This window comes from Microcebus murinus, chromosome 7, assembly GCF_040939455.1.
Source record: "Microcebus murinus isolate Inina chromosome 7, M.murinus_Inina_mat1.0, whole genome shotgun sequence".
Taxonomy (NCBI): domain Eukaryota; kingdom Metazoa; phylum Chordata; class Mammalia; order Primates; family Cheirogaleidae; genus Microcebus; species Microcebus murinus.
This window is the reverse complement of record NC_134110.1, coordinates 60,976,659-61,003,049: the sequence shown is the minus strand read 5'-3', so window position 1 is coordinate 61,003,049 and position 26,391 is coordinate 60,976,659. Positions and strand designations below refer to the sequence as shown.

The 26,391-nt window shown below is 42.0% G+C and overlaps 1 protein-coding gene across 3 annotated transcripts in view; it reads left to right on the top strand.

Moving 5' to 3' along the window:
• GRHL2 (grainyhead like transcription factor 2) overlaps positions 1 to 26,391 on the top strand; it is a 159,645-nt gene that overhangs the window by 55,623 nt on the left and 77,631 nt on the right. For all 3 annotated transcript variants that reach the window (XM_012762052.3, XM_076005116.1, XM_076005115.1), the window contains exons 5-7: positions 7,775 to 7,830; positions 11,735 to 11,891; positions 16,078 to 16,189. In XM_012762052.3, the coding sequence (XP_012617506.2) occupies positions 7,775 to 7,830; positions 11,735 to 11,891; positions 16,078 to 16,189 (325 nt within the window). The remainder of the gene's footprint in view (positions 1 to 7,774; positions 7,831 to 11,734; positions 11,892 to 16,077; positions 16,190 to 26,391) is intronic.

The window sequence follows — 26,391 nt, the reverse complement described above, 5'->3', positions numbered from 1 at the left end:
TCAGGTCAGTTTCTTCAGCATTTAGGGCCATGCCTCCGCATTGGAGATGTTGGTCATTGGCTCCCCATTTCTCAGCCCACCTAGAAGAATAAATGACAATAGCAAAGGGGAGAATGTGTGGTTTCTAATTTTTTAAAGAGGAGCGATTGTGGTAGCAGAATAATACCTTCGTCTACTGCCTGTTTAGTTGCCCTTGGGACAAATGCAGCTACCTGAAGTTAAGATTTCATGTCTAAATAATAATATTAAAATATATATATATATATATATTTGGTGAGCACTTACTATGTGGTGGGTATCATTCTAAGTGACATATATACTCATTTAACCTTCATAAAAGCCCTATGTGATGCATACTGTTATTGTCATCTCTGTTTTGTAAATGAGGAAACTGGGGCACAAAGAGCATAAGTGTGCTCACGGTCATTATGCAATACGTGGAGAGATGGGACTCAACCCAAGCTGTCTGGCCACAGGACCTAGGTCTTTAACCATTACCTGTGCATTCTCAGAGAAGACTGTGGGCCTTCCTTCCAATTCTCAGTAGTTCCATTGCTTAAGACAGTGACTCACTCAAAGCTTTTTTAAAAAAAAAATCTGAGTGTCCTTTGTTCATCCCCTTAGATATTATCTCATCTTTCAGGTGTTAGGCATTGGGAGAACAGGCACAAAAGGTTGGTAAACAGGGACTAGCTCTCTGCAGAGTGGCAGAGAGCAGCTCTTGTATACTAGGGCATACAAGTTGCACTAACAGCCCTGCCACTCCTGGCATTGGTCATTTCTGGTGTCTGCTGTATTCTTTTAAATCAGGAAGTGACCAGAGCAAGACAGGATATAAGTTCTTTGCCCTTAAGAGGCTGTGTATATTTCTTGGGTTCTGGTAGCTTTGCAATCAAACTTTCAACGTCCTTGGAATAAAAATAATTTTAAAAATTCTTAAAATTATCTTCCTTAGCTTCCTGTGTCATATTGCTTAAGGTAGTTAACAAAGTTACTGAGTGAAGGATCTTGTAGCGTCTTTGGTATTTTTTTTTTTTTACCATGGTTGAAGTCTCAGCATTTGGTAATTGTTGAATGTTTGATTTGCTCTCAAGTAGTCAGGGGTGCTTCTGTAGGAAAAGCAAATAATTGCAGCTATCACTCCATAATCCCATGTGAGGGACATGCTTTTTCGCTGAAAGATTGCCACTGATGTAAATATTTCTCACACCATGTAGAAATATTCCATTAGTCACAGAAGAGTGTGTGGACATGGTCCAATGTCAACGGAACCATGATGCTATTTGGGGGATGTGTTATCAGTTGTGTTTGTATTGTAGATAAAGAGCCTTGTGAAAGGAAGCTATTGTATTTTGGGCTTTATTTTGAAGTAGATGAGAAAGTAAAGAAACTTACCAGAAACTAAATGTGAGGACTATTCCCACTGACTTAGGTTGAGCTGCTCGCCTTGTCTTGGAAGTCGGTGTTTACATGGGATGTTGCATTCCAGCCAGATGTAAAAGAAACTGAAATGATCTTCTATGATCTTTAGCCATTTCATTGCCGACTGGTTATAAGAATAAGTGCTTCCAGAGTCATTTCACCAAGAAAATTTCGTGAAGGAAAATTTGTCTAAACTCTAGTACTCCTTTTAGGTAAACTATTAAGATGTCTAGGACTCTTGTTGAATAAGCAAATTTCATTTGCCATTTAAGACCAATTCTTCTGTGTGTGTGTGTGTGTGTGTGGTGGTGATAGCAAAAAAGGGAGCAGGTTGCTTTGACTCAGGCTGGGGATTTTTAAAAGACAGTGGTAGCATTAAAAAGTGCTTTAATGGATTAATTTTAAATAATTTGATATATGTTTTATTCTACATCTTTTCTGTAATAATGTTTGGCAAATATCTGTTGGTTTATACGAGTATTAGGTATTATGGTAGAAGTGAGAGTAGAGGGCAGAGAGAAATCAGGACATGCCCTGAATTCTGCACTCTAGAAGCTTATAATCTGTACCTGTGAAAGAAAAATAATAATAGCTGTTTTCCCGTTTTACAGATGAAGAGGCAGAGGTTCAGAGAGGTTAAGAAACTTGCTAAAGGTCACACAGCTAATAAGAACAGAGTATAGTTGATAAATCAGAGTGGTATTTAAGACCAAAAATATATTTAGGAAATGTTTAAAACTTAAGAGATGGGAGAGATTTTATTTAAAAATCATATAGATATAGATATAGTTATAATAAGAAATTAAAGTGGAAAGAAGAATTTGCTTATTCAGTACTACAATTTTGGGTCAGTTACTTAACCATAGTTTCTGATGTAAGAATAAAGGAAACTATGATCGCAGTGATTTAATACAAGTTTATTTCTTGCTAATGAAAGTTCTGATGTGGATATGCAACGAGAACTCTATTCCAATCAGTGACTCAGGAATCCAGGGTTCCTCCATCCTGTGACATTACTATCTCTACATGTGGCTTCCAGTGTCACCCTAACAGGGGAAGAGACATCACGGAGATGATATGCTGACTTGTAAATACTTTGATCTAGAAGTGGCCCATAGCACCTCAGCTAACATTTCATTGGCTGGAACTAGTCACATGATCCATCTAACCGTAAGAGGGTGGAGAAGTTTAGTCCTCCTATATGCTCAGGAATTGAGAAGAACTATGTATAAATGAGCATCAGGTAGCTCTACCATGTATTTCATAATTTAACTCCAGGCATGTTATTTGTAGAATTAACATAGTTTGCAGAGAATCTTGAAATGAAAACAAAGAATGATTATTTGCCATTATCCAATAGATGTGTAGTAGTCCATTGACTTTACATTCATCAGTAGCCTGAAACTGAAAGTGATCCTGGATCTAAACCCTTTCCAACATGGTTGATTGATAACTGGTAGTCCATTCTTCCATATACATTTAAAGAATAAAATCTTTAAAGTGTTGAGTTATCTACTAAAATGGAACATGGCCTCAGGGCATTAATGTACACAATTTTATTATGTTTATCTTAAACATACGATGTAGTGGACATAGTACCACCAAATGTCTGTCACTTCATTAATGTGTTTTTTGGCATCAAGCAAAACTTTGAAAAATCCCTAGCATATACATTTTATGCTTTAGGAACATTTAGGTTTTTTTATGTGTAGACAATTTTGATAATATTAGATGGCCCACTATTCAGATTCATAGTGATCATTTACCCACTTCATGTATAGATGTTTATGAAAGTCCCAGTTCTGTTAAAGCTGTTATTCAACTTTGCTGCAGCATGTGATACTGCTGATCACTCTTCCCTCTTGCAGATGCTCTTGGCTTCATGTCTGTAGTTATCATCTATGTCCTAAAGACATCTCCACTTCTTTCTCCAGTCCAGCGCGCTCCTCTGAGTTCTGAACCTTTATATCCAATGGCCTTTCCACTTATCCAAAATCTAACTTACAGCCTTCCCTTGTGTTCTCCACCTTAATAAGTGGTGCTGCTACCATTCTGGTTGCTTGAGCAACCAGAATTTCTTCTTGACATTCTACTCTGCCCTCACTCCATCTAATTAATTGTCAGTTCAATCAGTTTTACATTCTAAGATCTCTGGAATCCATCCATTTTTCTCCATTGTTCTTCCACAATATCCACACTAGCATTATCTCTGGCCTATAATACTGCTATATCTGCTTTTACGTACTGTGACTGCAATGGTCTTTTTGAAATGCAAATTTGATCATGTCATCACTCACTTTTTTCCCACTGCTCTAAGATCAGGGTCTAAATCTTTCACAGGTTCACAAGGCACTGCAGAGTCTGCTTCTGAAGTGCCTCTCCCACCTCTTCCCCCGTTGTGCTTTGTTTGCTCTGGGCTCCAATCAATCTGTGAACCTGTTATCCTCTCTCCTGACCCAGGACCTTCATGCACGGTGGTCCATGCCATGTTCTAGAACTGAGCTGTGCAATACCATAGCCACTAGCCACATGTGATTATTCAAAGGAAATAAAATTAGAAATTCAGTTCTTAGTCCCACTAACTACATTTTAAGTGTATATCTAACTAGAGGCTACCATATTGGATAGTGAAGATATAGAACATTTCCATCATCCTACAAAGGTATATTGGATAGTGTTATTCTAGAATATTCTTTTCCTACCTTCCTCCTATGTGACTTCCTTTTCTTCCTCCTATGTGACTTCCTTAGGGAAGCCCTCTTTATTCTCTTCCTCCACTTCTACTAGAGTCAGTTTTCTTTGTGCCTAAGTCCACCAGCCAAGGACCGTCAGGAACACATCTGCAATCAAAGCTACACTTACTTGGCCTGCCTCAGCAGGGGACCCTTAGGAGCATCTCAGTCAGGGACAGATGGGAGGAGCTCTGCATGGTGTTTGGTCTTGTGCTGGATGAGTCTAAGGAGGGATTATGGAAGTGACAACCATTTCTGGATTGGATACTGCCAAAATGTAGGGGTACCCAGAAACTGGGTATCTCAGTAATCACTGGAGATGGGATGAACAACGTGGGGCTGAGGATGTCTTTGTAAAGAAAACTACAGTCACTCAGAAGGAGGGATATTATGCACTTCTGTAGCTGTGTTACTATCTTGCTGGGCTCTGTTGGAAGCACTGCTTACCTTCTGTTGGCCTTGTCTGTATTCCTCTGGAAACACTGTGCTCTTAGGAATGTCAAGACTGATTGCCCCTGGTGCAAATTTTCACCTTCTCATAGAAAGTGAATGTGATGTGCTCTCATGGAACTCTGTCACTCTTCTTCAGAGTGCTTGCACACAGTTTGTATTTTTTTTGAATGAATAATTGTTTGATTAATGTTTTCTCCCACTAGACCAGAAGCTTCATGAGAGCAGGGACTTCTTTTTGTTCACCATTATATCCGTAGCAACTAGCACAGTGCCTGATATAAAGTAGATGTCTAGTAAATATTTATTGAAAGAGTGAATAAATGAATGATAGAACCTAAAAAATTAGTGGCTGGTTAAATACATGAAATTTTACTTAACTATATATGATTTCCCCACAGTTAAAGAATCCTTGTCTTTTTGCAGTAGATGCTTAGCAGATGTTTCCTCTCCCTCATCCAAGAGAAAAACTAGAATTCCAATATTCAGGATTTAAATATATTTACTATTGCCTGATGTCTAAGGTCCTTTAAGGGTGACCTATTGAATTTGTGTCATCATAACTTCTTTACTATCATTTTTTTCTGATTCCAAATTTATAGATGTGCTATATCAAATCACGGTGATGTTGGTTGCCTGATTGCTTTTTCGCAACCTATAAATTATATTAAAAGCTGTCCAGGCAGCTGTGGATACTTGATAACTGTAACTAGAATGGCCCACACATTTGGGTTCCAATTCTTAATACTAAGTCATTTAGGGCCACATAACCCACCAATGTAATCAGGTCTCATCTAAAGGATTGCAATGCTTTCTATGTGAACTATCTAATTTGTTAAAATTACAAAGATAACAGAACAGAATTAAAGAAAAAAAATTAAGCATTAAAAAAGTAATATCCATGTCTATAATATATCAACTAGTTTTGTTTTTTCATACTTCTTATTCACATGAGCTCAGGCAATAGAGTAGGATTCCGTATGTCAGCATGTACCTGACAGTCTTTCTGAGTCTGAAGATTTGTAGGATCACACCTTCTCACATAACCTGGGGGATTAAAACGGTAGAATATCTAAGTGCAGTGTGTTTTAGAAGGCTAGCCTATCCTCGGGCTGCAGAGCCTTATGGCATGGGCAGTAATTCTTTCTGGTCATGTTTAGTAATGCTAATTCACCATGATTTTTGTGGATTACTGCATATTCCTTCAAACAAAGATCTTGGAAATTTGTTTCTTTATCTCAAAGTCATTTTGACTGTCACTAGCCACGTGTGGTGATTTATACTCGAAATGTGGCTAGTTGGGTAAGGAACTGAATTTGTAATTGTATTTAAATCTAATCAACTTAAATTTTACTAGCACATGTGGCTAGTGGCCCCTGTATTGGGCAGCAAGACCTAGATTTTCAGATCCTCCCTTTATCGTTAAGCCAGGCCTGTGTTCTTGGCCCTATGCACACAACACACATCCTTATCGTCTTGCCTTCACTTGCCTAGATTATTTTCGCTCCATTCCTTCAATTAATCCAGGTTCTCTTTGGCTTCCACGGGTCAGAGTGAAGCTTACAGCCTCTATGAAATCTTCCCACAATTTTGCCAATCCTCCTTTTCTGGCAATGCCCACTCTATGCTGTTCTAGTTAGGACGCATAAAGGAATGAATGAGTGATTCAGCATGAATGTTGCTACATAGTCATTTGTTGTGTTATAGTTTATTCTATTGTTGTTTTTCATATGATTTACTCCAACCCTCAAGCCAATTTTTCTCTCTTTGAGGATAGGACAGTGGCTTATATAATTTTATATTTCTTCTGGCACCAAGCCAGTGGTGAAGCCCCAGGAAATTCCCATTGAATGCTTTGCTGATTGACAGATTGAGTGCAAAAGAAACACAAATCTGTACCTTTGATTCTCTGTCATGGTTATTCAACTTGGTCAAGAAGTATTTGTGCAGTATTCATGGGATTCATGTGGGTAAACTTTGAGGGCAGGCCATCTTCTTGGATGCAAGGACTAAGACTGGATAAAAAGAAGGGTCATCAGAATGTATGTAGACTATGGCATAAGGTGTGCTGCATTCTAGAGACAGTGGTTAGGGATTGTGAAGATACTTGGAAAATAGCTGTGAGAAACTCTTTCCTGTGGAAGGAAAACCTTGAAGTGCTGGTCAAAGAATGGAAGTTTATTTCACAGATTCAGACTTTGTGACATTTCGAATGGAAACGAGAGGCAGGGAAGTGGTTTCTTAGAAAAAGACACTTGAAAAAAAGGTCACAGCAGAAGGACCAGGTGTGTGTGATCAACCAAGTGCTTTTTCATCAATAGCCTAGTATATTTGCTTTAGGAGCAAGAGTTAGGACTTTTGGTCATTCACTTTTGAAAAGGTTCTAAAACATAGCAAAGTGCATCCTATTTGCACTGTATATGCAACAATTGAACATCTCTAGAACCAAACTTCTTCATGTGTAATACTAAACTTACAGTTTCCCTCCAAAACCCTACTCTTAAAATATTGTGATAATGCAGATTCTTAGAGAAGGACACTGAATATGGTCAAATTATTACTTTATAATAGTATTTATGCAAGTATATAGTACTATGTAACAGGCACTATTCTTAGTACTTTGTTAGCCGTTTAATTCTTCTAATTACTATGAGTAGATATTTTACAGATGGAGAAAATATAGCATTTGCCTCATTTTACACATATAGCAGGTAAGAGAGATAGAACTAGACCCAAGACAGTCTTACTCAAGAAACTATGCTCCTAACCATTCTACCATGTTGCTTTTTGCTCTGTGGACTCTGTGTAATTAGTGTTCCATTAATTCAGAATTTGTGGCATTTGGAATAAGGGTTGAAGACAATATAAAACGGAAGAGAGGTTTTTTGTGTTTGAGGAAATAGTTTCTATACCTGAAACACTTTAGGAACACCTGTGCATGTGTGACTAACGTACCATGCACAAACTAGTGAGTGCAGCTCTCAGTGAGCAGGTGATGTGTGAGTTCTGTGAAGAAATGGTAACTAATTTCATCATAGTGAAAACATAATACCAAAAATATATAATTTTCCTTCCAATGAGAGGAGAAAATAGTTGGAATACACTTATTATTGTTATTGCACGATGACTTGCCCATTTATTTTAATTTTGATGACTTTTTTACTTTGCAGAAATTTCGGAGTGCTTCAGTCGGGGCTGAGGAATACATGTATGACCAGACATCCAGGTAGGTGACCCAGGAGATGTGTCCCTAGAAACTGATTAACTGACAACCCTTTAAGTGTATCTTCCAGTTATACTTTTAAGCCTTTTCTTCTTGCAAACTTTTACATAACAATCTTTCCTTTGTCTTCGATTCTTTTCTCTGTACAAATGACTTTGTACATCATTGTTTCCAGTCTTGACCAACTTTCTGGGGCCTATACCTTTTCTTTTTCCTTCTGTCGGCTAGACATTCCTTCTTAGGTGTTCCTCTGAACCCCAGACTCAGGTGCCTCCAACCCACCAGGTACAACAAAATGGAACTCTTTATTTTTCTTTTCCTCTTCTTTCCCTCCTCCTCTACTTGTTTCACATCTGTTCTTCTGCTTTTGTTTCCTATTGTGGCTGAGGAGGTACCCACCATCCGAGCCACCCCAGCTAGAGGTATAAGGGTCTGCCTTCCTTCCTGTTGTACTTTTCCAGCACTTCCCAAGTGCTGAATTGTCTGTTCTACCTGTCTTCTCCCTTTCAATTTGCCCTTGTCAACTTTCTCTTGAACTCTTGCGATACAACCAATCTCTTGCCAACAATTCCTTTTCTCTTCTGTTCTACTTTGCACACAGCTAGCTAGCAGCTGTCATGCTCTCAGGTGCCATCCATGTACCAGCAATGCAAGCAGGATTGGAGATAAGATACCACCTTTCCCTTACAAGAGGTCCAGAGACTGCTGGAGGAGACTGTGTGATGACAGACAAACTACATTTGCTAAATGCTGAGTCCTGTTGTATACAGAGAGACAAAAGAGAACTGAGTGGACCTGTGGGCCTGGGTAGGGCATAGTTTTGGGGGTGTGGGAGGACAGGAGGCAGATCTTCCCAGGACGTGGCATTTGAGCTGGATCTTGAAGTATCAACAGCAGATGTTTTCTAAGAAAAGAAGGAGGATTAAGAACATTTTAGGCCAAGGGGTCATTTTTAAAACCTTGGTTGTGATCATGCCTAAAGGCAAGAGAGAATGGCAAGAAATAAATTTATCCCTCCCTTTACAAAACTCATCAGTGATTTCACTATTTCATCCAGAAATAAACACAAATTCCTTACAAAGATGGCCAGGGCCCTCTATGTTCTGGTCCCTTTTTACTTAAAACCCCACATCCCACCGTGTTTCTTACTCCTTTGCTTTCACTTGTGTAGCCCTTTTCCATCTTCTGTTTCCACTTAAAGTCTTCTGGATCCTGCAAGGTCTTTCTCTAGTCTCAGGCTCCCCAGTCATCCTCCCCTGATCATCCTAATTAGAATTTGGTGTGTGTTGTGGGAGTTGGGAGAGGTAGTGGGAGATGGCAAAGACAGAATTCCTAATCCCTTCTAAATTGAGGAAATACATGTATTGCATGCTGTACATTCAGAGCACCATGTGATCAGCCGTCGGGCCAGTGGAAAAAGTAATGACCTACTAGTCACTGGACCTGGTTTCTCTTTCTGCTGCTGCTGGGATCCTGCAGAGTGAGCGCCTCTCTCAGCCTCTCCTCAGCTGTGAAGGGAGGAAGGTGGGCTGAATCCTGGGTACATGCCCTGTGTTATGGACAGGCCTGGAGACATTAATCTCTGACATAATATAAAAAATCATTTATGTTCATATGTGCCTTTTTCTAGGAAGAGGATTCACAGCTTTCTTCATGTGGTTGTTTTTTTTTTTTTTTTTGAGACGGAGTCTCACTTTGTCGCCCAGGCTACAGTGAGTGCCGTGGCGTCAGCCTAGCTCACAGCAACGTCAATCTCCTGGGCTCAAGCAATCCTCCTGCCTCAGCCTCCCAAGTAGCTGGGACTACAGGCATGCGCCACCATGCCCAGCTAATTTTTTCTATATGTATTAGTTGGCCAATTAATTTCATACTATTTATAGTAGAGACGGGGTCTCACTCTTGCTCAAGCTAGTTTTGAACTCCTGACCTTGAGCAATCCGCCCGCCTCGGCCTTCCAGAGTGCTAGGATTACAGGTGTGAGCCACCACGCCCGGCCTTTCTTCATGTTTTTAAAGCAGTCTGTGCCCTGGACAAGGTGCAAACTACTGGTTTAGGTGATTGCTAATATCCTGTCCGGGTCTAAAATGTTGTGATTCAGTGATAGTATATTGAAATTGCTTTTTCAGGCAAAATGACAATGCAATCAGTTCCATCTAGAATGATTTATTTCCCACCTTATTCCAAGACACATAGTCTGGAATTTGCTTGGTTTATTAGCTTAAGCCTGAGACTTTTTTCCCCCCAGAATATTATGGGGGCACAAATGTTTTGGTTGCATGGATTGCTTTTGTACTGCTTGAGTCAAAGTTATAAGTGTGTGCCCATCACCGAGATAGTGTACATTGTACCTGATAGGTATGATTTCACCCATCCCCTCCTCCCTCTTTTCACCTGCATGATTTCTGCTGAGTTTTGTTTCCATCTATGCACGAGTGCTGATCAGTTAGTTCCAATTTAATAGTGAGTATGTGTGGTGTTTGTTTTTCCATTCTTGCAACACTTCACTTAGGAGAATGGTCTCCAGTTCCATATTGATTGTTGCAAAAGATATCAATTCATTTTTTATAGCTGATTAGTACTCCACGGTATACATATAACACATTTTATTAATTCACTTGAGATTTTTATAATATGAGAAGAATATTATTTTGCCCTTCAAAATATTTTCTCATGATAAAAGTTAAAAAATAAATAAAACATTGTAGAAATATTTAATGTAGAAAGCAAGAGTCTCCCGTAATCCTGTAAGGAGACCATTTTAAGAGACAAAGTTGGACTTGTTTTTGCACTCAACCTTCCAAAGCCTATAAAATGAAAGAGCTAAAAAAAAAAAAAAAAAAAAGGACCCAATGGAGACTGTCTGATGATTCAGAACATACACAAATGCTTGTTATTGGATCATCACTGTGTGCCATCCTGCAGTGCAGCAGAAATAAATATTCTGAAAGAACATGTTAAACAAAGAAGACTGTGGTTCATGCCTATTGTGTTCATTTCAATTGATGTGTTCTTCAAAGTTGGGAAAAATTAGTGTTTGTGTTTTGAAAATTAAGTAGTATTTTAAAATATTAGGAAACACTTTAGAGCCAGGGATCTCCAAACTTTTTCTACAATGAGCTAGGTAGTAAATAGTTTAGATTTTCATGGACTATAGTCGCTATCACAACTACTCAAACCTGCAGCTGCAGTGTGAAAGCAGTCATAGGAAATACACAAACAAATGAGTATGACTGTGTTCCAATAAAACTTTATTACAAAAACAGGCAATGAGTTGGATTTGGCCCATGAACCATCATTTGCAAACCCCTGATTTAGAACAACCCTGTCATGAATTGTTTTGCAGGTTTAAAAACAACGAACAAAAGACAAAAAAAAAAAAAAATTCCCTGCTAAGGAACGAGATTCTCAGTAGTGAATGTTTGAGTTTTGGGTTTTCACATTTTGAAATGTTTTCAAGTGGAATATGGCTATTTGCAACCTCTTGGTTAGACAAAAAGAAGCTTAGATATATACATGAATTGAACGAAAACATTCATACATTTAGTTTGTTGTTAGCATGAAAGTGGCAAATTCCATCAATGCTTAAGCTTCAGGCACTCCCTAATTGCCAGCTAAGATCTACCAGGGTTTCTCCCGGCACAAACTTAACACAATTGACCAGGCACATCATGGACTTTCTCCCCTTCTAAACCATCTGGTTTATGGGCCACTATTAGAAATGTTGTATATATTGTACTAGCAATGACCTTTGGTCTGGCCTCGTGTCTTTTGCCATATGCTGTGGTTTGTCTCTAAAATAGAGTAAATATTGGTTAATATTTCTATAAAATGCTATTATGAAATTGGTCAGGAAGGCAGAAATGTCCAAGTGAGCGAATCTGACGCACTGTCTGTTTTCTGTTCACAGTGGCACGTTTCAGTACACCCTGGAAGCCACCAAATCTCTCCGTCAGAAGCAGGGGGAGGGCCCCATGACCTACCTCAACAAAGGACAGTTCTATGCTATAACGCTCAGCGAGACCGGAGACAACAAATGCTTCCGACACCCCATCAGCAAAGTCAGGGTACGGGCCCGTTTCTCAAATGCAGTACAGACGGGTGAGATGAGGGGAATCGCCACCTCACCACCATGTGGAACGGCATGGCAAAAAATAAATAATTCTAGAACAAATGTCACAGAGTTGGGGCAAGAGAACTTATTGGCTTGTAGTTTATCATTTTAATCAGTAACCAATAAGCCTCAGGGAAGGGACATGGTTGAATCAAGCTTTCTGACTATATGGAAGGAATTTTCCCTGCTTCGTTCACTGCTATGTGCTACTTAGCTGTTGTTTTTAATCAACTGATCTTAATTTTTTAAGTAAGTAGCTATAAGTCAGAACATATCTGTGGGTGAGAAAGAGCCGTTGTTCTATTCAGTAAAGGAAATGCAATTCATTCCAAGTCCCAGGGCCCTTTGTAACTCGGTTTAAAAGCCTTCTGCAGCCTGCTGCTTTCTCAGGGTTCAAGGGATGAGGCCTGATCCCCACCAGGAGTAAGTTGGAAGAATTTTCAGATTCATGAATATTAGCTCCATTTGTGGGAAGTGAAACTGGAGCCCTAGCTCACCGCTCTGGAAGCCTGCCAGCTTCTGGCATTCTCCACACTGCCAAGAAGGGAGGGAGCTGGTAATCCCTGTCTACTGAAAAGGAAAATTATAGTAGAGCTCTGAAAAGAGCCTGAAGGATTTTCCTGGTCTGTCGTAAAATGATTTATGCTGCTGCGTCCATGGTGCCCAGCCCACCTTATTTTAGCCACAGCTCACTCCTCTAAAGCTCTTCAGGACACTATGAGAGAAGCACTGTGGGGTGCCCCAGTGCACCCCAGCACTGGTAGGGCTGAGCCCCTGCCGGGAGGAAGGTCCCAGTGTGCTGTGTGCTCACCAGGAGAGTTAGTATGTCCCAATGCTGTGGTCAGGATTGTGGTGGAGAATATACCATAACAACAACAAGAGTCACAGAATAACAACTAATATCTACTGAGTATCTGCTGTGTGGCAGGCACTGTGTTAGACACCATCCATCTAGTAACTCATTGAAACTAACAACAACCCTATGAAAAAGGCACTATTTTTTTTTTAAATAATATTACAGAGAAGGAAACTTGAGCTTTTAGAGGCTAGTAACTGGCCAAGTTTACATAGCTAAAATGTCAGGGAACCAGGATAAACCCCAGACTGCAGACTCCTGAACCCAAGTCTCTTAAACCATAATGGTGTGCTGTGCTGAGCAGCATGGAGGGTGGAAAAGCATAGCCCGGGGTCCCTGTCTGAATATGCCCTAGAATTGTACCCTATCCACTCACATGCAGGTGTCAGGTACAAGGTGTCCCCCGCTAGGTCCATAGCCCAGAATTATACCCTACCCCTCATATGTGGGTGTACGGTAAGAAGACACTGAATAAATTTGGTTTAAAAAAAAAAAAGTCTTGTAAATTCCAAGTAAAGAGTATAACTCACATATACCCTCTTAACAACACCATGGCCATCACCCTGAAAAAATGATGAATGTTTAGTATTCTACAGTCGTGACAACATTTTGGAGTACAGGAACTTTTCCAGGAATCCACTTTGTTGGACTCATGGAAAATAAGTTAATGTGAAGATTTTATTTCCTTATGTTCCATTTTGGCTAAAATGAGGAGTCCCCCTTCTCTGAAGGACTTCAACCTAACACCCTTGGAGACTAAGTGTGACGCCTTTCAGAGTTGGTCTTTATTCTAGGCTCCGGGACGGCAAACCGTCTGGAGGAAAGAGGGATGCCCTTGTGACCTACCTGCATTTATTTCTGAGAATGGTGTTTAATTCCAAGTTGAAGCCTGTAAGGTGTGGTCACAGCAGCTTCACGCTGCTTTTTTCTTTACCACTGAAGAAATAAGTTTCCATACCAAGAATATGTCATCATTTATGCTAATTTAGTCAGCTGCTAGGAAAAAAAACTCACTTTAAATGTTATTTTTATTTGGGGCTAGACACAAACATCGGGAAGCCACACAGTACCTTTTACAATAAAGGGGAAAGCTTGAGGAAGCCCAGAGGGAAGAATGAAGAGCTGGCTGAGCTCATAGCTGCCCCAGTGCAGTGAATGGCCCCGTCACTTGTCCATGCCTCTGAAGATTACGCTGCTGTGGATTTGAATAATATGGATCCACATTTCTAAACTGGTTTTTCTAATAAACATCTGCTTTCTTGTTTAAAAAATTCCAATTATTATCTGGAATATTGCTGGAGGCTACATCAGCAGAAGAGAGAGAGTGTATGTGGTGAATCACTTACTGATTCTCAAAACTTCTGCCCAGAAGCAACACAGGTTATTTTTATATATGTGTTATTGGCCAAAATACATCACCTGGACATACCTAGTTTCAAAACAGGACAGGGAAGTACAGTACTGCCGTTTGCCCGAACATCACTAATGGTTACACCAGCTATACCACCCTCTACCTCTGCTCATCACCATTGTCCCCTAAGGCCTCATTCAGTTGCAAACTGTCTCTTGGGGCTGGAGGTCCCAGGGTTTGAATTAACAGTCGGCCACCAGCGTGTGTTTGCTGTTGTGTCTGTCAGGCGCCCTGGTGAGGCACAGGCACTGGTACTGTCTTTGTCGAGTCTGAAGTTAGTGGGAAGACACTGCCATCGGCTGAATAATCGTGAATAAGTAAATGACTGCAAATGCGTAAACTGCTACAAAGAAGTTCCTAAGGAATGAGAGTCCATGAAATATTCTCCTGGAATAGTAGGAAAGAGTCTAAGAAGTATTTTGGATGTGGAGTAAGAGGAGGAGTATTCCTGATACTCTAATTAAAGGATTTTGGGGGGGCATGGGGATGTTTTGGTACTGTCTCTGTTTCATGAATAACAGGGAATTAATGTGTATTTAGTTTCGGATTTTTTTTTTTTTTTTTTTTTAGGACAGGGTCTCACTCTCCCACCCAGGCTAAGGTGCAGTGGCATGATCACAGCTCACTGCAGCCTTGAACTCCTGAGCATAGACAATCCTCCTGCCTCAGCCTCCCAAGTAGCTGGAACTATAGGTGCACCACCATGCGTAGCTAACTTTTCTTATTTTTTGTAGAGATGGGGGTCTCCTTATGTTACCCAGGCTGGTCTCAGACTTCTAGCCTCAAGCAGTCTTCCTGCTTTGTCCTCCCAAAGTGCTGGGATTACAGGCAAGAGCCACCTAGCCTGGCCTATGTATTTAGTTTAATGAGGCTGTTTGTAATTTAGAACTGAAAAGGATTTGGGCTACTTATTTCTGCAAGATATAATTAGGTTCCCAAGATTCTTTTTACAATACATCCACATTATATTTAAATAGATATCATAGTTGTCCTTGTAATTTTTTGGTGCATGAAATATCTTTAGTTTAGATCTATGTTCATCAACATGAATTTGTCATTTAGTATTTCCCTCTTTTTCTTAGTATTTCTTTCATTATTTCCAATATTCTAACCTGAAGCACTTAATTAGACCAGAAATGGATATTTGTTAAATTCTGCCATATTTGCCAATAGTACCAAATTCTATATTTAAGGATATGAAATTTCAAAAGTGTGCTTATTTTCAATATGAGCAAAAAAAAATTTTTGGTGTTCCCACTGACCTCAAAAATAAAAAATTTGCTGGCAATTGGTTAATTTGCTTGTTCATGACCTCCTGGTAAAACTCAAAGAGGATTTTTTCTTCTGTACTGTTTTCATTTACTAATTTTTTTTTTTTTTTCCGTTCTGTTGCCCAGACTAGAGTGCAGTGGCATCAGCCTAGTTCATAGCAACCTCAAACTCCTGGGCCCAAACAATCCTCCTTCCTCAGCCTCCCAGGTAGCTGAGACTACAGGCATGAGCCACCATGCCTCGCTAATTTTTTCTATTTTAGGTGTCCAGCTAATTTCTTTCTAGTAGAAATTTCTCTTTAGTAGAGATGGAGTCTCTTGCTCAGGCTGCTCTTGAACTCCAGACCTCAAGTGATCCTCCTACCTCAGCCTCCCTGAGTGCTAGGATTACAGGCGTGAGCCACCACGCCTGGCCCCTAATCATTTTTTACGTACGTCCATTTTAAAACAAAACAGACCCTACGAGAGAGCTTGTCTGTGCTTTTCTAAAGCCAGAAAAGCAACATAACAGAAAAGCCCTCTTGTAGAACTCCCAGGACTGGAGCCTGAGGCAGCAGAGGCCCTGAGCAGAAAGTAAGCTGCACCATTCTCCTCTCTGCAGAGCGTGGTGATGGTGGTATTCAGCGAAGACAAAAACCGAGATGAGCAGCTCAAATACTGGAAGTACTGGCACTCACGGCAGCATACGGCGAAGCAGAGAGTCCTTGACATTGGTAAGTTGGCCTCGGCCTCCCTGCACAGTCCTTGATAAGCTGACATTTTGCCTCCATGCCAAGGGGAGCCCAGCGCGGTGATCACAGCCAGGAGCCACACGGCTCTCCTGACGTGCCAGGCACTGGCTGAGGCAGCTTTCCTGTGTTAGCACATGCAGTACACATCGGGCTGACAGTGTCAACTGTGTCCCATATAGTTATAGTCATACGTCGAGATTTTCAATGACCTTCTTGGTTTTCAAAACATGTTTCCATGCTCTTCATGTTTGAGCAAATAGGCAGTCAGTAGGCCAGATGAACTCTTACTTCTGCAATATGAATTAACTTGAGTTTTTGTGGCCCTAAGGCACTTGGCACTTGGCACTTGACTACACAATGAGTTTCTAGTTCTCTCGTTGTCCATCCAGTGTTCCTTCCATTCCAGCATATACCCAGCGCAAGGAGTACTAGGTGATCAAGCGAATGGACCATCAGATGGACCTTCCCTGCCAGTCTGAAGGAGCGAGTCTGCCATATTCATTTCCAGGAGTCTGTACGCTCCTGACCATGATGTGCTCTCTAGAGACCAGTAGCCCCCTGGATGGCGCATCACCCAGGGTCTGGTTGGGAAGGCAGAGCCCATGCCTGGTAGTTCAGTGGAGGGTGTTCATTGCCAAGGCTGGAAAGGCTGAAGGTACAGTGAGGCAATCCAGCTAGTACCTGTAGGGGCTGGAGAGTCAAAGGGAAGAGGGGGTGGGTGTTAGAGGAGCCACCCAGCAGGAGCTGGGACCACAGAGGGAGCCCCAGCTTCCCAATGGGAGGCAGATTCACAGAGGCACTCTCCATGCCAAGAGACAGGAGGAGAAATGGCCTGGCTTCTCCCGACTTCTGGATCTCCTGCCATCGCTTCCCATTGGCAGAGTTTAACCTGAAGCCAGCAGGCACGTGACTCTAGGAAATGAAGTTTGCAGAAATCAACCTCTCAGATACAGAGCAAAGTAGGGCCTCCCCTCTCACAGTAAAGAACTTGGAAACTGCACAAATAGATTAGACAGCTGTTTTTGGACATTCAACAATAGACAGCACAGTACTGTGATCCCTCATGATACAGAAACAAAGAGAGTAGTCTCACAGTTGCCCCGACTTTCTGCCTAGCGGCATCTCCCAGACCATGGGTGCAGAAGCAACAACCCAAACAGAGCCCAGTGGCCTCAGTGACTTGAAGACACAGAGACCCGAGTTCAGGGAGGCTGAGTCTACAAGAAGCTGCAGAGAATGTCTCCAAAGAGGAGGGAACTACCCAGAACTACCTACTTCATCTTGCATTCTGCAAAATGAAGTTTGCAGAAATCAACCTCTCAGATACAGAGCAAAGAAAATCAGGGAATGGATCTTAAAGTTTCCAAAAGTTGTCTGGGTGCGGTGGCTCACACCTGTAATCCTAGCACTCTGGGAGGCTCAGGTGGGAGGATTATTTGAGGTCAGGAGTTTGAGACCATCCTGAACAAGAGTGAGACTCTTTCTCTACCAAAAATAGAAAAAATTAGCCATGCATGGTAGCATGCGCCCATAGTTCCAGCTACTCAGGAGGCCGAAGTGGGAGGATCGCTTGAGCCCAGGAGTTTGAGGTTGCTTGAGCTAGGATGATGCCACTGCACTCTACCCCAGGTGGCGACAGAGAGAGATTATATCTCAAAAAAAAAAAAAAAAGTTTCCAAAAATTATTTTCAAACACAGTGATGCATGTGTTTCTAAATAATTTTACCACTTTATCTACATGCTGTTTCTGCAAGAAATAAGTCATTTCTCATACATAGGCTGTTACCATTTTACACACCAAGAGGCAGCAGTCCCAGTGAGTGCAGGAAAAGTGAAGATTTCTATCATGTTAACTATCAGAATGTATTACTGAGCCATCTAAAAGATGTTTTCCTTGATTTCTTATACCCTGCAATGAAGGTTTTTCAGACTTTCCATTTCACCCTTGCTAGGGCTCCTTGATCAATGGCAGAGCATTTAGTACCTAAGTTAAGGTTATAGATGCACCATAGAACATATTTAAACTATTACTAGTTACTGGTTTGTCCTGCAAAATGGTTAAGCCACTCACAAGCCCCAATCACAGACACACACCCATTCTATTAACTAGTCAAACATATTTATCTAATAAACAAGGAAACTGAAGCCTAGAAAGGCTCACCACCCACCGTGTCAGTGACTTGTCCCAGATAATTAGTGCAAGAGCTGGGATAGGAGCAGTCTTCCCAACCTGGGATGAAAAGTGAACCCCCAGACCGGCTGGGTCCTAGTGACCCCCCAGTTGGGAATACTTGCCTTAACTTGCTTTGTAACAAATCTGCATAGAACAGAGAAACAATTTTACTTTATTTGAAAAGTTAGCCTTATAATTATTACCCAAGAAAATGAGAGGGGCAATTAAATAGAAATATGGACCAGGTCCAAATAAGGCAAATAATAAGAGCATTTTACTGGCATACTTGTTGATTCGACTTTGATATTGTTACAGGGTTTACTCTTCTGAGACCCAAGTGATTTTTCAGATTTTGTAAGACTTCAAATCTTATCTTTCTTCTTTAATACCTTCTGGCTGTTTTCAGACTTCTCTTCCTATATACACATGTGAGCACACAGATATGCACATGCATAGACACACTCGCTTCATCTTTGAGATTTGTGACTTTGCTAAGTAGCTTCAAGGGTAGCTGGGCTGCATGCTTTCAACCCAAGACCAAGGCATAAATCAGCCCCTTAGCTTCAAATGGAACATGTATTTTCTGAGCATGGTTTCTATTCCTAACCTCAACCTGACAACCACTCACAAAGTGAGGAAATATGCAAAAATCCCATATAATTCATTCTTTTGCTAGATAAAAAAAAAAAACAAACAATCAGACTATGTGTTCCTCTGCCAGTGGGTTGAACACACCACTTCCTGTATAAAGAAGAGCTGATGCTCCAATAGCACAGATGTCTGTGTGTCACGTGCCACCATCTGCAGTGACTCTGGGGTGTGGTGTTGAGGCCACCACTTGGCTCCACCAGGAGTATTGCAGAGGGTTATCAGCGCCTGCTGAGGGTGAAGGAAGGCAGGCGGCACATGTGCTATACATGTGCCAATTTGGGTTGAGAACCTTCTAATGGTCTAGCCAAGAAAAGGAAGAATCCAAAATTATTTAATGCATTTCTTTTTCAAAACCTCCATTAAGCTGGAGGTTAAAGGCAAGGCTTAAAAGCTGCAGTTTCTGAGTCTGCACCAGCACATATGTTCCCCAAGTTCAACTGACCCAACCAGGTAGTGACCCTGAAGCTAGAGATAGAGACCAAGATGAGGTCCCTTTACATACAAGGGTTCTTAACCAGTGGCTCTTGGAGTCTGTGCATGATGGGCTTTAGAGAACCTCAAATTCCAAATTGTGCACAACACAGTTTTGTGCGTATGGGCATGTGTAATTTTTTCATCTCACTTTCAGAGGTGCCTGGGCCTCCCTCCTGCACCCTGCCTCTCTACCTGCACCTCAAGCCTTCACTCACGGGGCTCTCACCTCTAGTTGTGTTTTTCCTTTGCTCTGCGTCCCCTCAGCACTCACACTTAGGGATGTGCATCATCTCCTGCATCCCATATAGTGATGCCTGGCAAACATTCTGGCATCTTTCCTTACATACACTTATCTTACGTGGACTAGGGGGTCAGTGGTTCTTCGAGGCTGCCCCTCATCTCCTACACCTAATCCTCCGAGCAGCCCCGTGGTGTGCTGGCTGCCCGGGGCAGAGGCCCTCCAGCGTGCCCAGCGGGATTGTGTCTGTGGGTCCACACAAAGAAGAGTGGGATCCTAAAGCCGGGGGCAGAGGGAAGGAGGCCGCTCCTCGCAGGGCTTGGAGCCTTGGCTCTGCAGGCTCCCCAGGAGGCTGTCCCCGCACGGCTGCCCCTCAGCCTGGGATGCCCTTTGGATGGATACTCACACCGCTGTTCCCTCACTTCTTCACAGCCTCATCGGAGAGACCATCCCTGTCACCTAACCTGAATAGCATGCCCTTTCACTTTTCACTTTTCCCCTTATTTTACTTCAGAGCACTCCTCCCCACCCAACATATTATTTGTTTATGTTTCTATTTCTTATTGCTTTCCCTCTCCTACTAGAAGGTGAACGCCACAAGAGCAGAGACATGTCTCTTTTGTTCCCTGCTTTAGCCCTCATGCTTAGCACATGGCCTGAGACATAGTGTTCAGTGCATATTTCATGAGTGAATGAATGAGTGAGTGGAGGTGTGTGTGAGGCTGCCATTAATCTGGCAGGAGGCAGGCCTCTTGAAGGAGTGAGCTGTACCTTAACCACAGCTGCCATTTGCTTACTGCCTCCTACGTCCCAGGCTCTTTAGCTACATCAGACATTGTGTCTTTCATCCTCAAACAACCCGTTTTGTTGTTTACAAGCTGAGATGGCGAGGGGTAAGAATTGTACCCAAGGTCACACACCTGGTGGTGTAGGTGGGATGGAAACCCTAGAATGCCAGAATTTGCACACTCCCTCCCTTTTTTTTCAATTTGATGCCCTCTTTCAACTGTATGTCGTCTTTGTATCCCACCCCTAGCGGGTTCTTGGCACGCACCAGATGCTGATTCCATGGAGTGACCGATCCTGCAGTATGTGCCTCCTTCTCCAGACCGGGAGGACGTTTTACAGTCTGGGTGGTGGGACTCTTGGCCGCTGCCGGCTCTGACAGTTATGAACGCCAGTTTAGATGTGCAGTTCTTGTGCATTAGGTCATAAACTGTTTGGCAGGAGTTGGATGCAGGGGAAGAAAACATTAGCAATTAGCTCTAACTTGATAATAGTAAACCAAACAAACCCAGGCCCAAGTGCTTTTCAAAACACTCAAGCAAATTTCTCCAAGTCTCACAAGTTCTTTCTTGTAAGCTCCTTGAATAACAACAATTATTCAAAGTCATAAATAAGTTTACATTCTACGGTCCAATGAGCATTCCTATGTCAGTTATATCTCCTATGTGGAATAGCTACTTAAATTATGTTTGTAGTTTCCTTGTCTCTGAGTGTGAAAGCTCCTTTATAAAGAGACATGGAGTCAGTGTGGTCCCATATTAGTTAGCACCAGTTTGAGTAGACGCATAGTCATTCCATACTTGTTTATTGAGCACCTGCTATGTGCCAGACCCTGACTCCAAACTGCTCAAGTCCAGGGTCAAAAAAATGAACAGCTAAGACATCGCATGGTAAGTGGCAGCACAGAGGAGTGTTTCCCAGAGAAGATGTTTCCGAGACCTGTCTGAAAGGATAACAGGGGCATATGAGGTCAGAAAAGTAGGAACGGGTGCCTGCAAGCCATGGAAATAGCACATGCAGAGGTACGGTATCAAGACAAAAAAAAAATAAAAATAAAAATGAGATTGCACATTATTTTATAAAGTCTGAAAAGACTGTCAGCAAAGGCAGGAGGGTGGGTACCCTCACGCATGCTAGTGAGAGTGTTAATGGATTTGAATGAATGAAGGAAGTCCCATGTAAACGGGGCTGTGGAAAGGCTTGCTTTCTTTACGGAGAATCTTGGAGTGGCAGGGATATGAAGCATAGATGGAATTTGTTGGTCTCAAGCTCTAAGAGAAGCTCTGGTTAGGCAGGCTGTTTCCATGTGGTGTAGGCTGAAACTCTGGAGGTCGGCTGACCCTGGGAGGGAGGAGAGGGGTCCACAGACCCAACAGGCTCCAGGTGTTGGAGCTCCACTCATTCTTGCCACCTGAGTCCCACTGCCAAACCTCAGAGCTGCAGGTAGAATGTTGTGGAAATGCTATTTCAGTTCCTCTGCAAAAACCTATCCCAGAGTCTTTGCAGAGGATCATGAGTCATCAAGCCAGATATTGAGATTCTCATCCTCTGCAGCTTAACACTATCATGGTTACACAAAGTCTTGTTTTGCAGTTTTGTTGGGGAGATAGTCAAGTGTGTGTGTGTGGCACATGTTTATACTTTTTTATGTTGCATACCTTGTTTTTAGAGAATCCATATTTTTCTATGGTTGAACAAAGTGGATTTTAGCGATCCTGGGATACGTAGGAGAGGGATAATAGCAATTGACTGACATATTGCCATTCATCCAAGTGGCTGTGTTAAATTTGCACATCAGTCCTCCCAGAACTCTGATAAGGACAGACAGTGGAGGACGTGAAGAAGTGATAGGCAAATAGAATCCTGTGATGAAATGAAATTTCTCTTTAATGAGTCACAGTACTCGATTTCGGAGGCTTTGGGTAACCACTGAGGATTGATGGCAGGGTTGCAGTGGGTTGATATCTGTATTTCAGAGAGGTAATTCTGAGCCTCCTGGGGGATGGGAGGCAGTGGAGGAGAGACTGGCGATGGGGACCAGCGGGTGACAGACAAGCGCGCAGAGGCATGCATTGCCAAGGGAAACACAGGGCTGACCAGGAATGAGAGACAAACTGCAGGGCTGATAGAGCCTTGATGACTGCCTGGCTGTGGGGGGAGAAAAGGATCATGAAAGAAAAGCTCAGCCTTGCTAGCTGGGTGGATGCCCTGCCACGAGAGACTGGAGACAGGAGCAGTTACGTGGCCAGTGCTGGAAAAGCAGAGGCTGGCCAGGTATTGAGTTGAGCCTGGGGCAGTTGAATTGGAAGTACATAGAGCAGGGAGGGGGTTCCCTGGGACTTGCTCGCACAGTGCAGTTGCCCAGTTTTGCACAGTTGTGTGAGCCACTTTAAAAATATTTGAAATGAATCACAAATTAACAAATGAACTGAACTAGGTGTTAATCAAGCTTCCTCCTACAGTGGGTAATTCCAAAGCCACTCTCTCGGGAAGGCATGTTTTTCTATTTGCTACCTTTCAATGAAGAAGGAAAATTAGAAGACATTCAACAACTTATATTCACTTCAAATAGAATTAAAAACCAGAAGCTACAACAGTTAATTTGTAGCACATTTGCATATAATTTCTCTCCACTGAACAGAATGAAGAATTCCTTTACTACTTTGTGGTGCAGATGTTCCACAACAATGCACAGCACAGGCTTTGTACTTTCAGAATGGGCGGTGTGGGTTGGGATGCAGTGAGCCTGACTCCACAAGCGCGTCCGAATAAGCATCATTACTCTACAGACACATGCAGGGTAGCCGTTACTGATAAAGGTTGTAGTTAATTGTGAAACCAACTGTGTGCCCTTTATTCAATCTCTGTCTTAACTTCTGGTTCACAATAATCTTCCCTGTATCAGGATATATTAGTTACATTGTTAATATTAATCCTGTAGTTTTCCATGGCAATTAGCAGGCAATTATAGTACATTTTCAGCTATTAGCATGTGATTATAGGATTTTCATCTGTGTCCTAATACGACTGTATTTCTTAGGAGCTGATTTTTAAATTGTGCTCTGTTGATAATAGTTTTATATTAAGGTAAAGCTTTCTGTGAAAACTTAGGTTTCAGTGATATCAAAACACTTCTTCTAATTTGATTCTCCACAGTCCTCTTTGTGTGGGTCAAAGGAAGCCTTTCCAACAACTCTCAAACACAGGGTTTAGCTGACTATGGTGAATTTTTCAGCTTGGCTGTTGTGTCCTGGCCTAGAAGCTCTTTTTAATCTGGAGTCATACTCCACTTTCAAATAGGAATTTTAATTACAATTAAATAATATTTTTTTTGCTTTGAGTTTTTTTTCTTTTTTTAGAGGAAACTGGCTTTGGGTGTGCCTGCAGCATGCTTTCTTGCAGTGTGTATAGCCAGTCCCAGGCTGGGCCCCTTCAAGAGCTGGGGGGGAAAGTGGGAGGGTGGAGATTCCAGGTGGTGTGTGGGAAGAAACAACTTCGGCTTTTTCAGAGGTCAGGTAGCCAGCCAGGTAGCCAGGGAGTGTGAATTCGTGGACCACACAGGCCTAGGAGACAAGCGCACCCAGCAACTGGCCATTCATTCTCTGCACCAGGGTGTCTCCCCTGCCCCTAGCTCAGTTCTCTGGTCCGAGGGCCGTCGGGCCATCCTTCCTCCTTCCCCCGGAATTATCCAAACCTGCTTTCTCCCTGCAATCTGGAAAATGTGAGTCTTCTTTCCTTTAAAAATTACTCAAGTAAATGGAATTTCATTTTTAGATGCTTTTCTAGGCTGTTTCCATACTGTTGAATAGATATGAAAAGTAAATCTGATTAAAAGTCAAACCAAACCTCTTGAGAGCCTGCAACTTTAAAAACAAAACTTGAGGGTTGGTGAGAGTCCAGGCTGTGAGTCACAGCTAAGTCAGAAGCGCGAGAGCTCCATCCCTGCCTCCTCCCCAGCCGGACCGACCGTGCAGGGGACCTGCCTGCATTGTGGGCCAGAAGCCCCCCTGCGGCTCCAGACTCTTCCTCTCTGTTCCATCAGCTCCAGCTGTTATCACATGCATGGGCAGTGTAAGACGTGGTCTCTTTTATAGAGAAGGGTTGGAGCCGTGGCTATTGAAAATTCCTTTTCATCTTCAACTTTGGTCAGAAAACATTGATGTGATATAAGTGTGGTAGGCTATGAAGGTTAAGTAATTTAAAACGCTGGAAAATGCAAGTATTCTTCACATTTAATATTTGTTCAGGCAGAACTTTTTCAATAATAATTGAGCCACTGTGGGTTCTCATTTATTGCATGCATGTCTCAGTGTGAAACTCTTTCTGTTGGGGCCGACACCCCTGGGGAGAATCATCACTTCCCACACTGGTCCCAGGGGTCCTCCTGCCTTCCCTCAGGGAAGGGTCCAGATCCCAGCCTCAGCCCTAGTCACTGATCCCTGCAAACTCTCTTTTAAGCTATTGCTGGGTTCTCTACTTTCCTTCTACACCACATTTCTTAAGAGGAGCCTATACTTTCTGCCTCACATGTTAAACTATTGCTCATGTCTCAACCCAGTGTAATCTGTCTTGTATTAATATTTTTAATTGCCAAATCTATGGGGGTAATTCCATTTCTCACTACTTTTTCCTATTTACTCCCAGCCTCTCCATTGTTGCTTTTCTAGGGTCCTCCTTGCCTAGAATGTCCCTCCCTCCCTCCTTCACCTGGAAGACATCTCACACCTTAAGACCTTGTTCCCCTGACCCCACTTGGGTGAACTTTTTCTAATCTTCCCAGGTAGAGTTAGCTGCTCCCTCCACGGGCATTGGATTAGGTTTTGACAATAGCACTTTGCCGTGTTTCACTTGGTTCATCAGTTTACAATCTGTCCATCCAATTAGATGCTGAAATTTTTTATTTTCTTGAGACAGAATCTCTCTCTGTTGCCCAGGTTAGAGTGCAGTGGCATCATCATAGCTCACTGCAACCTCCAACTCCTGAGCTCAAGCAATCCTCCTGCCAGAGCCTCCCAAGCAGCTAGATTACAGGCACACCCCACCATGCCTGGCTAATTTTTTTTGTAGAGATGGGGTCTTGCTCTTGCTCAGGCTGATTTAGAACTCCTGGCCTCAAGCAATCCTCCCACCTCAACCTCCTAAAGCGCTAGGATTACAGATGTGAGCCACGATGCCCCACCTAGATGCTGAATTTTTGAATGGAGATTTTTTTTTTAACCTTTATATACTCAGTACCTGGTATAGAATCTGGCACAGAATAGATAGATGCTCAACCAATGTTACATAGTTGATGAGCACACTGACATGTGTGGTTTTGTGTATTTAGGTGAAAGTTCTGGTAAAGAGGCATGAGTCCAGTTAAATGGGAAATATAGCTGAGATTGGACTCACTTCTCTTTCATGTTGAAAAAATCATCTTTGGTAGCATTTTTTGGATGCTAGGGGGCTGCATGTGCTTTTGGTATTTTAATATCTTAAATTTAAACATTATTTTATTATACCACAGACCTTTTGATAAAACCTAGACACCTTTAAGACATAAATGCTAGCATAGAAACATAATATACATACTGATAAACCAGGGGAAATTTCTTCTTTTAAACTTAACTAGAAATTATTACTGTTTCCCTGAAGCAAGCAAATGAGAAATCGTTTAAAGGAAAACTTTTGAAAAAAGAGTTTGGAAGTTTAGATTTGGAAATTAAAACTTATAATTAATGTGGCCCTTAGCCATTTTTTTCCACTGCTCCTAGGAAGTCTGTTTATCTGGTTCCAGGACATTTATTGTTTAATAAGCCTTTTCTGATAGTTTTCTTATTTCTGGCAATTTTACAGTCCTGAGTGGTTAATAAGAAGAAATAT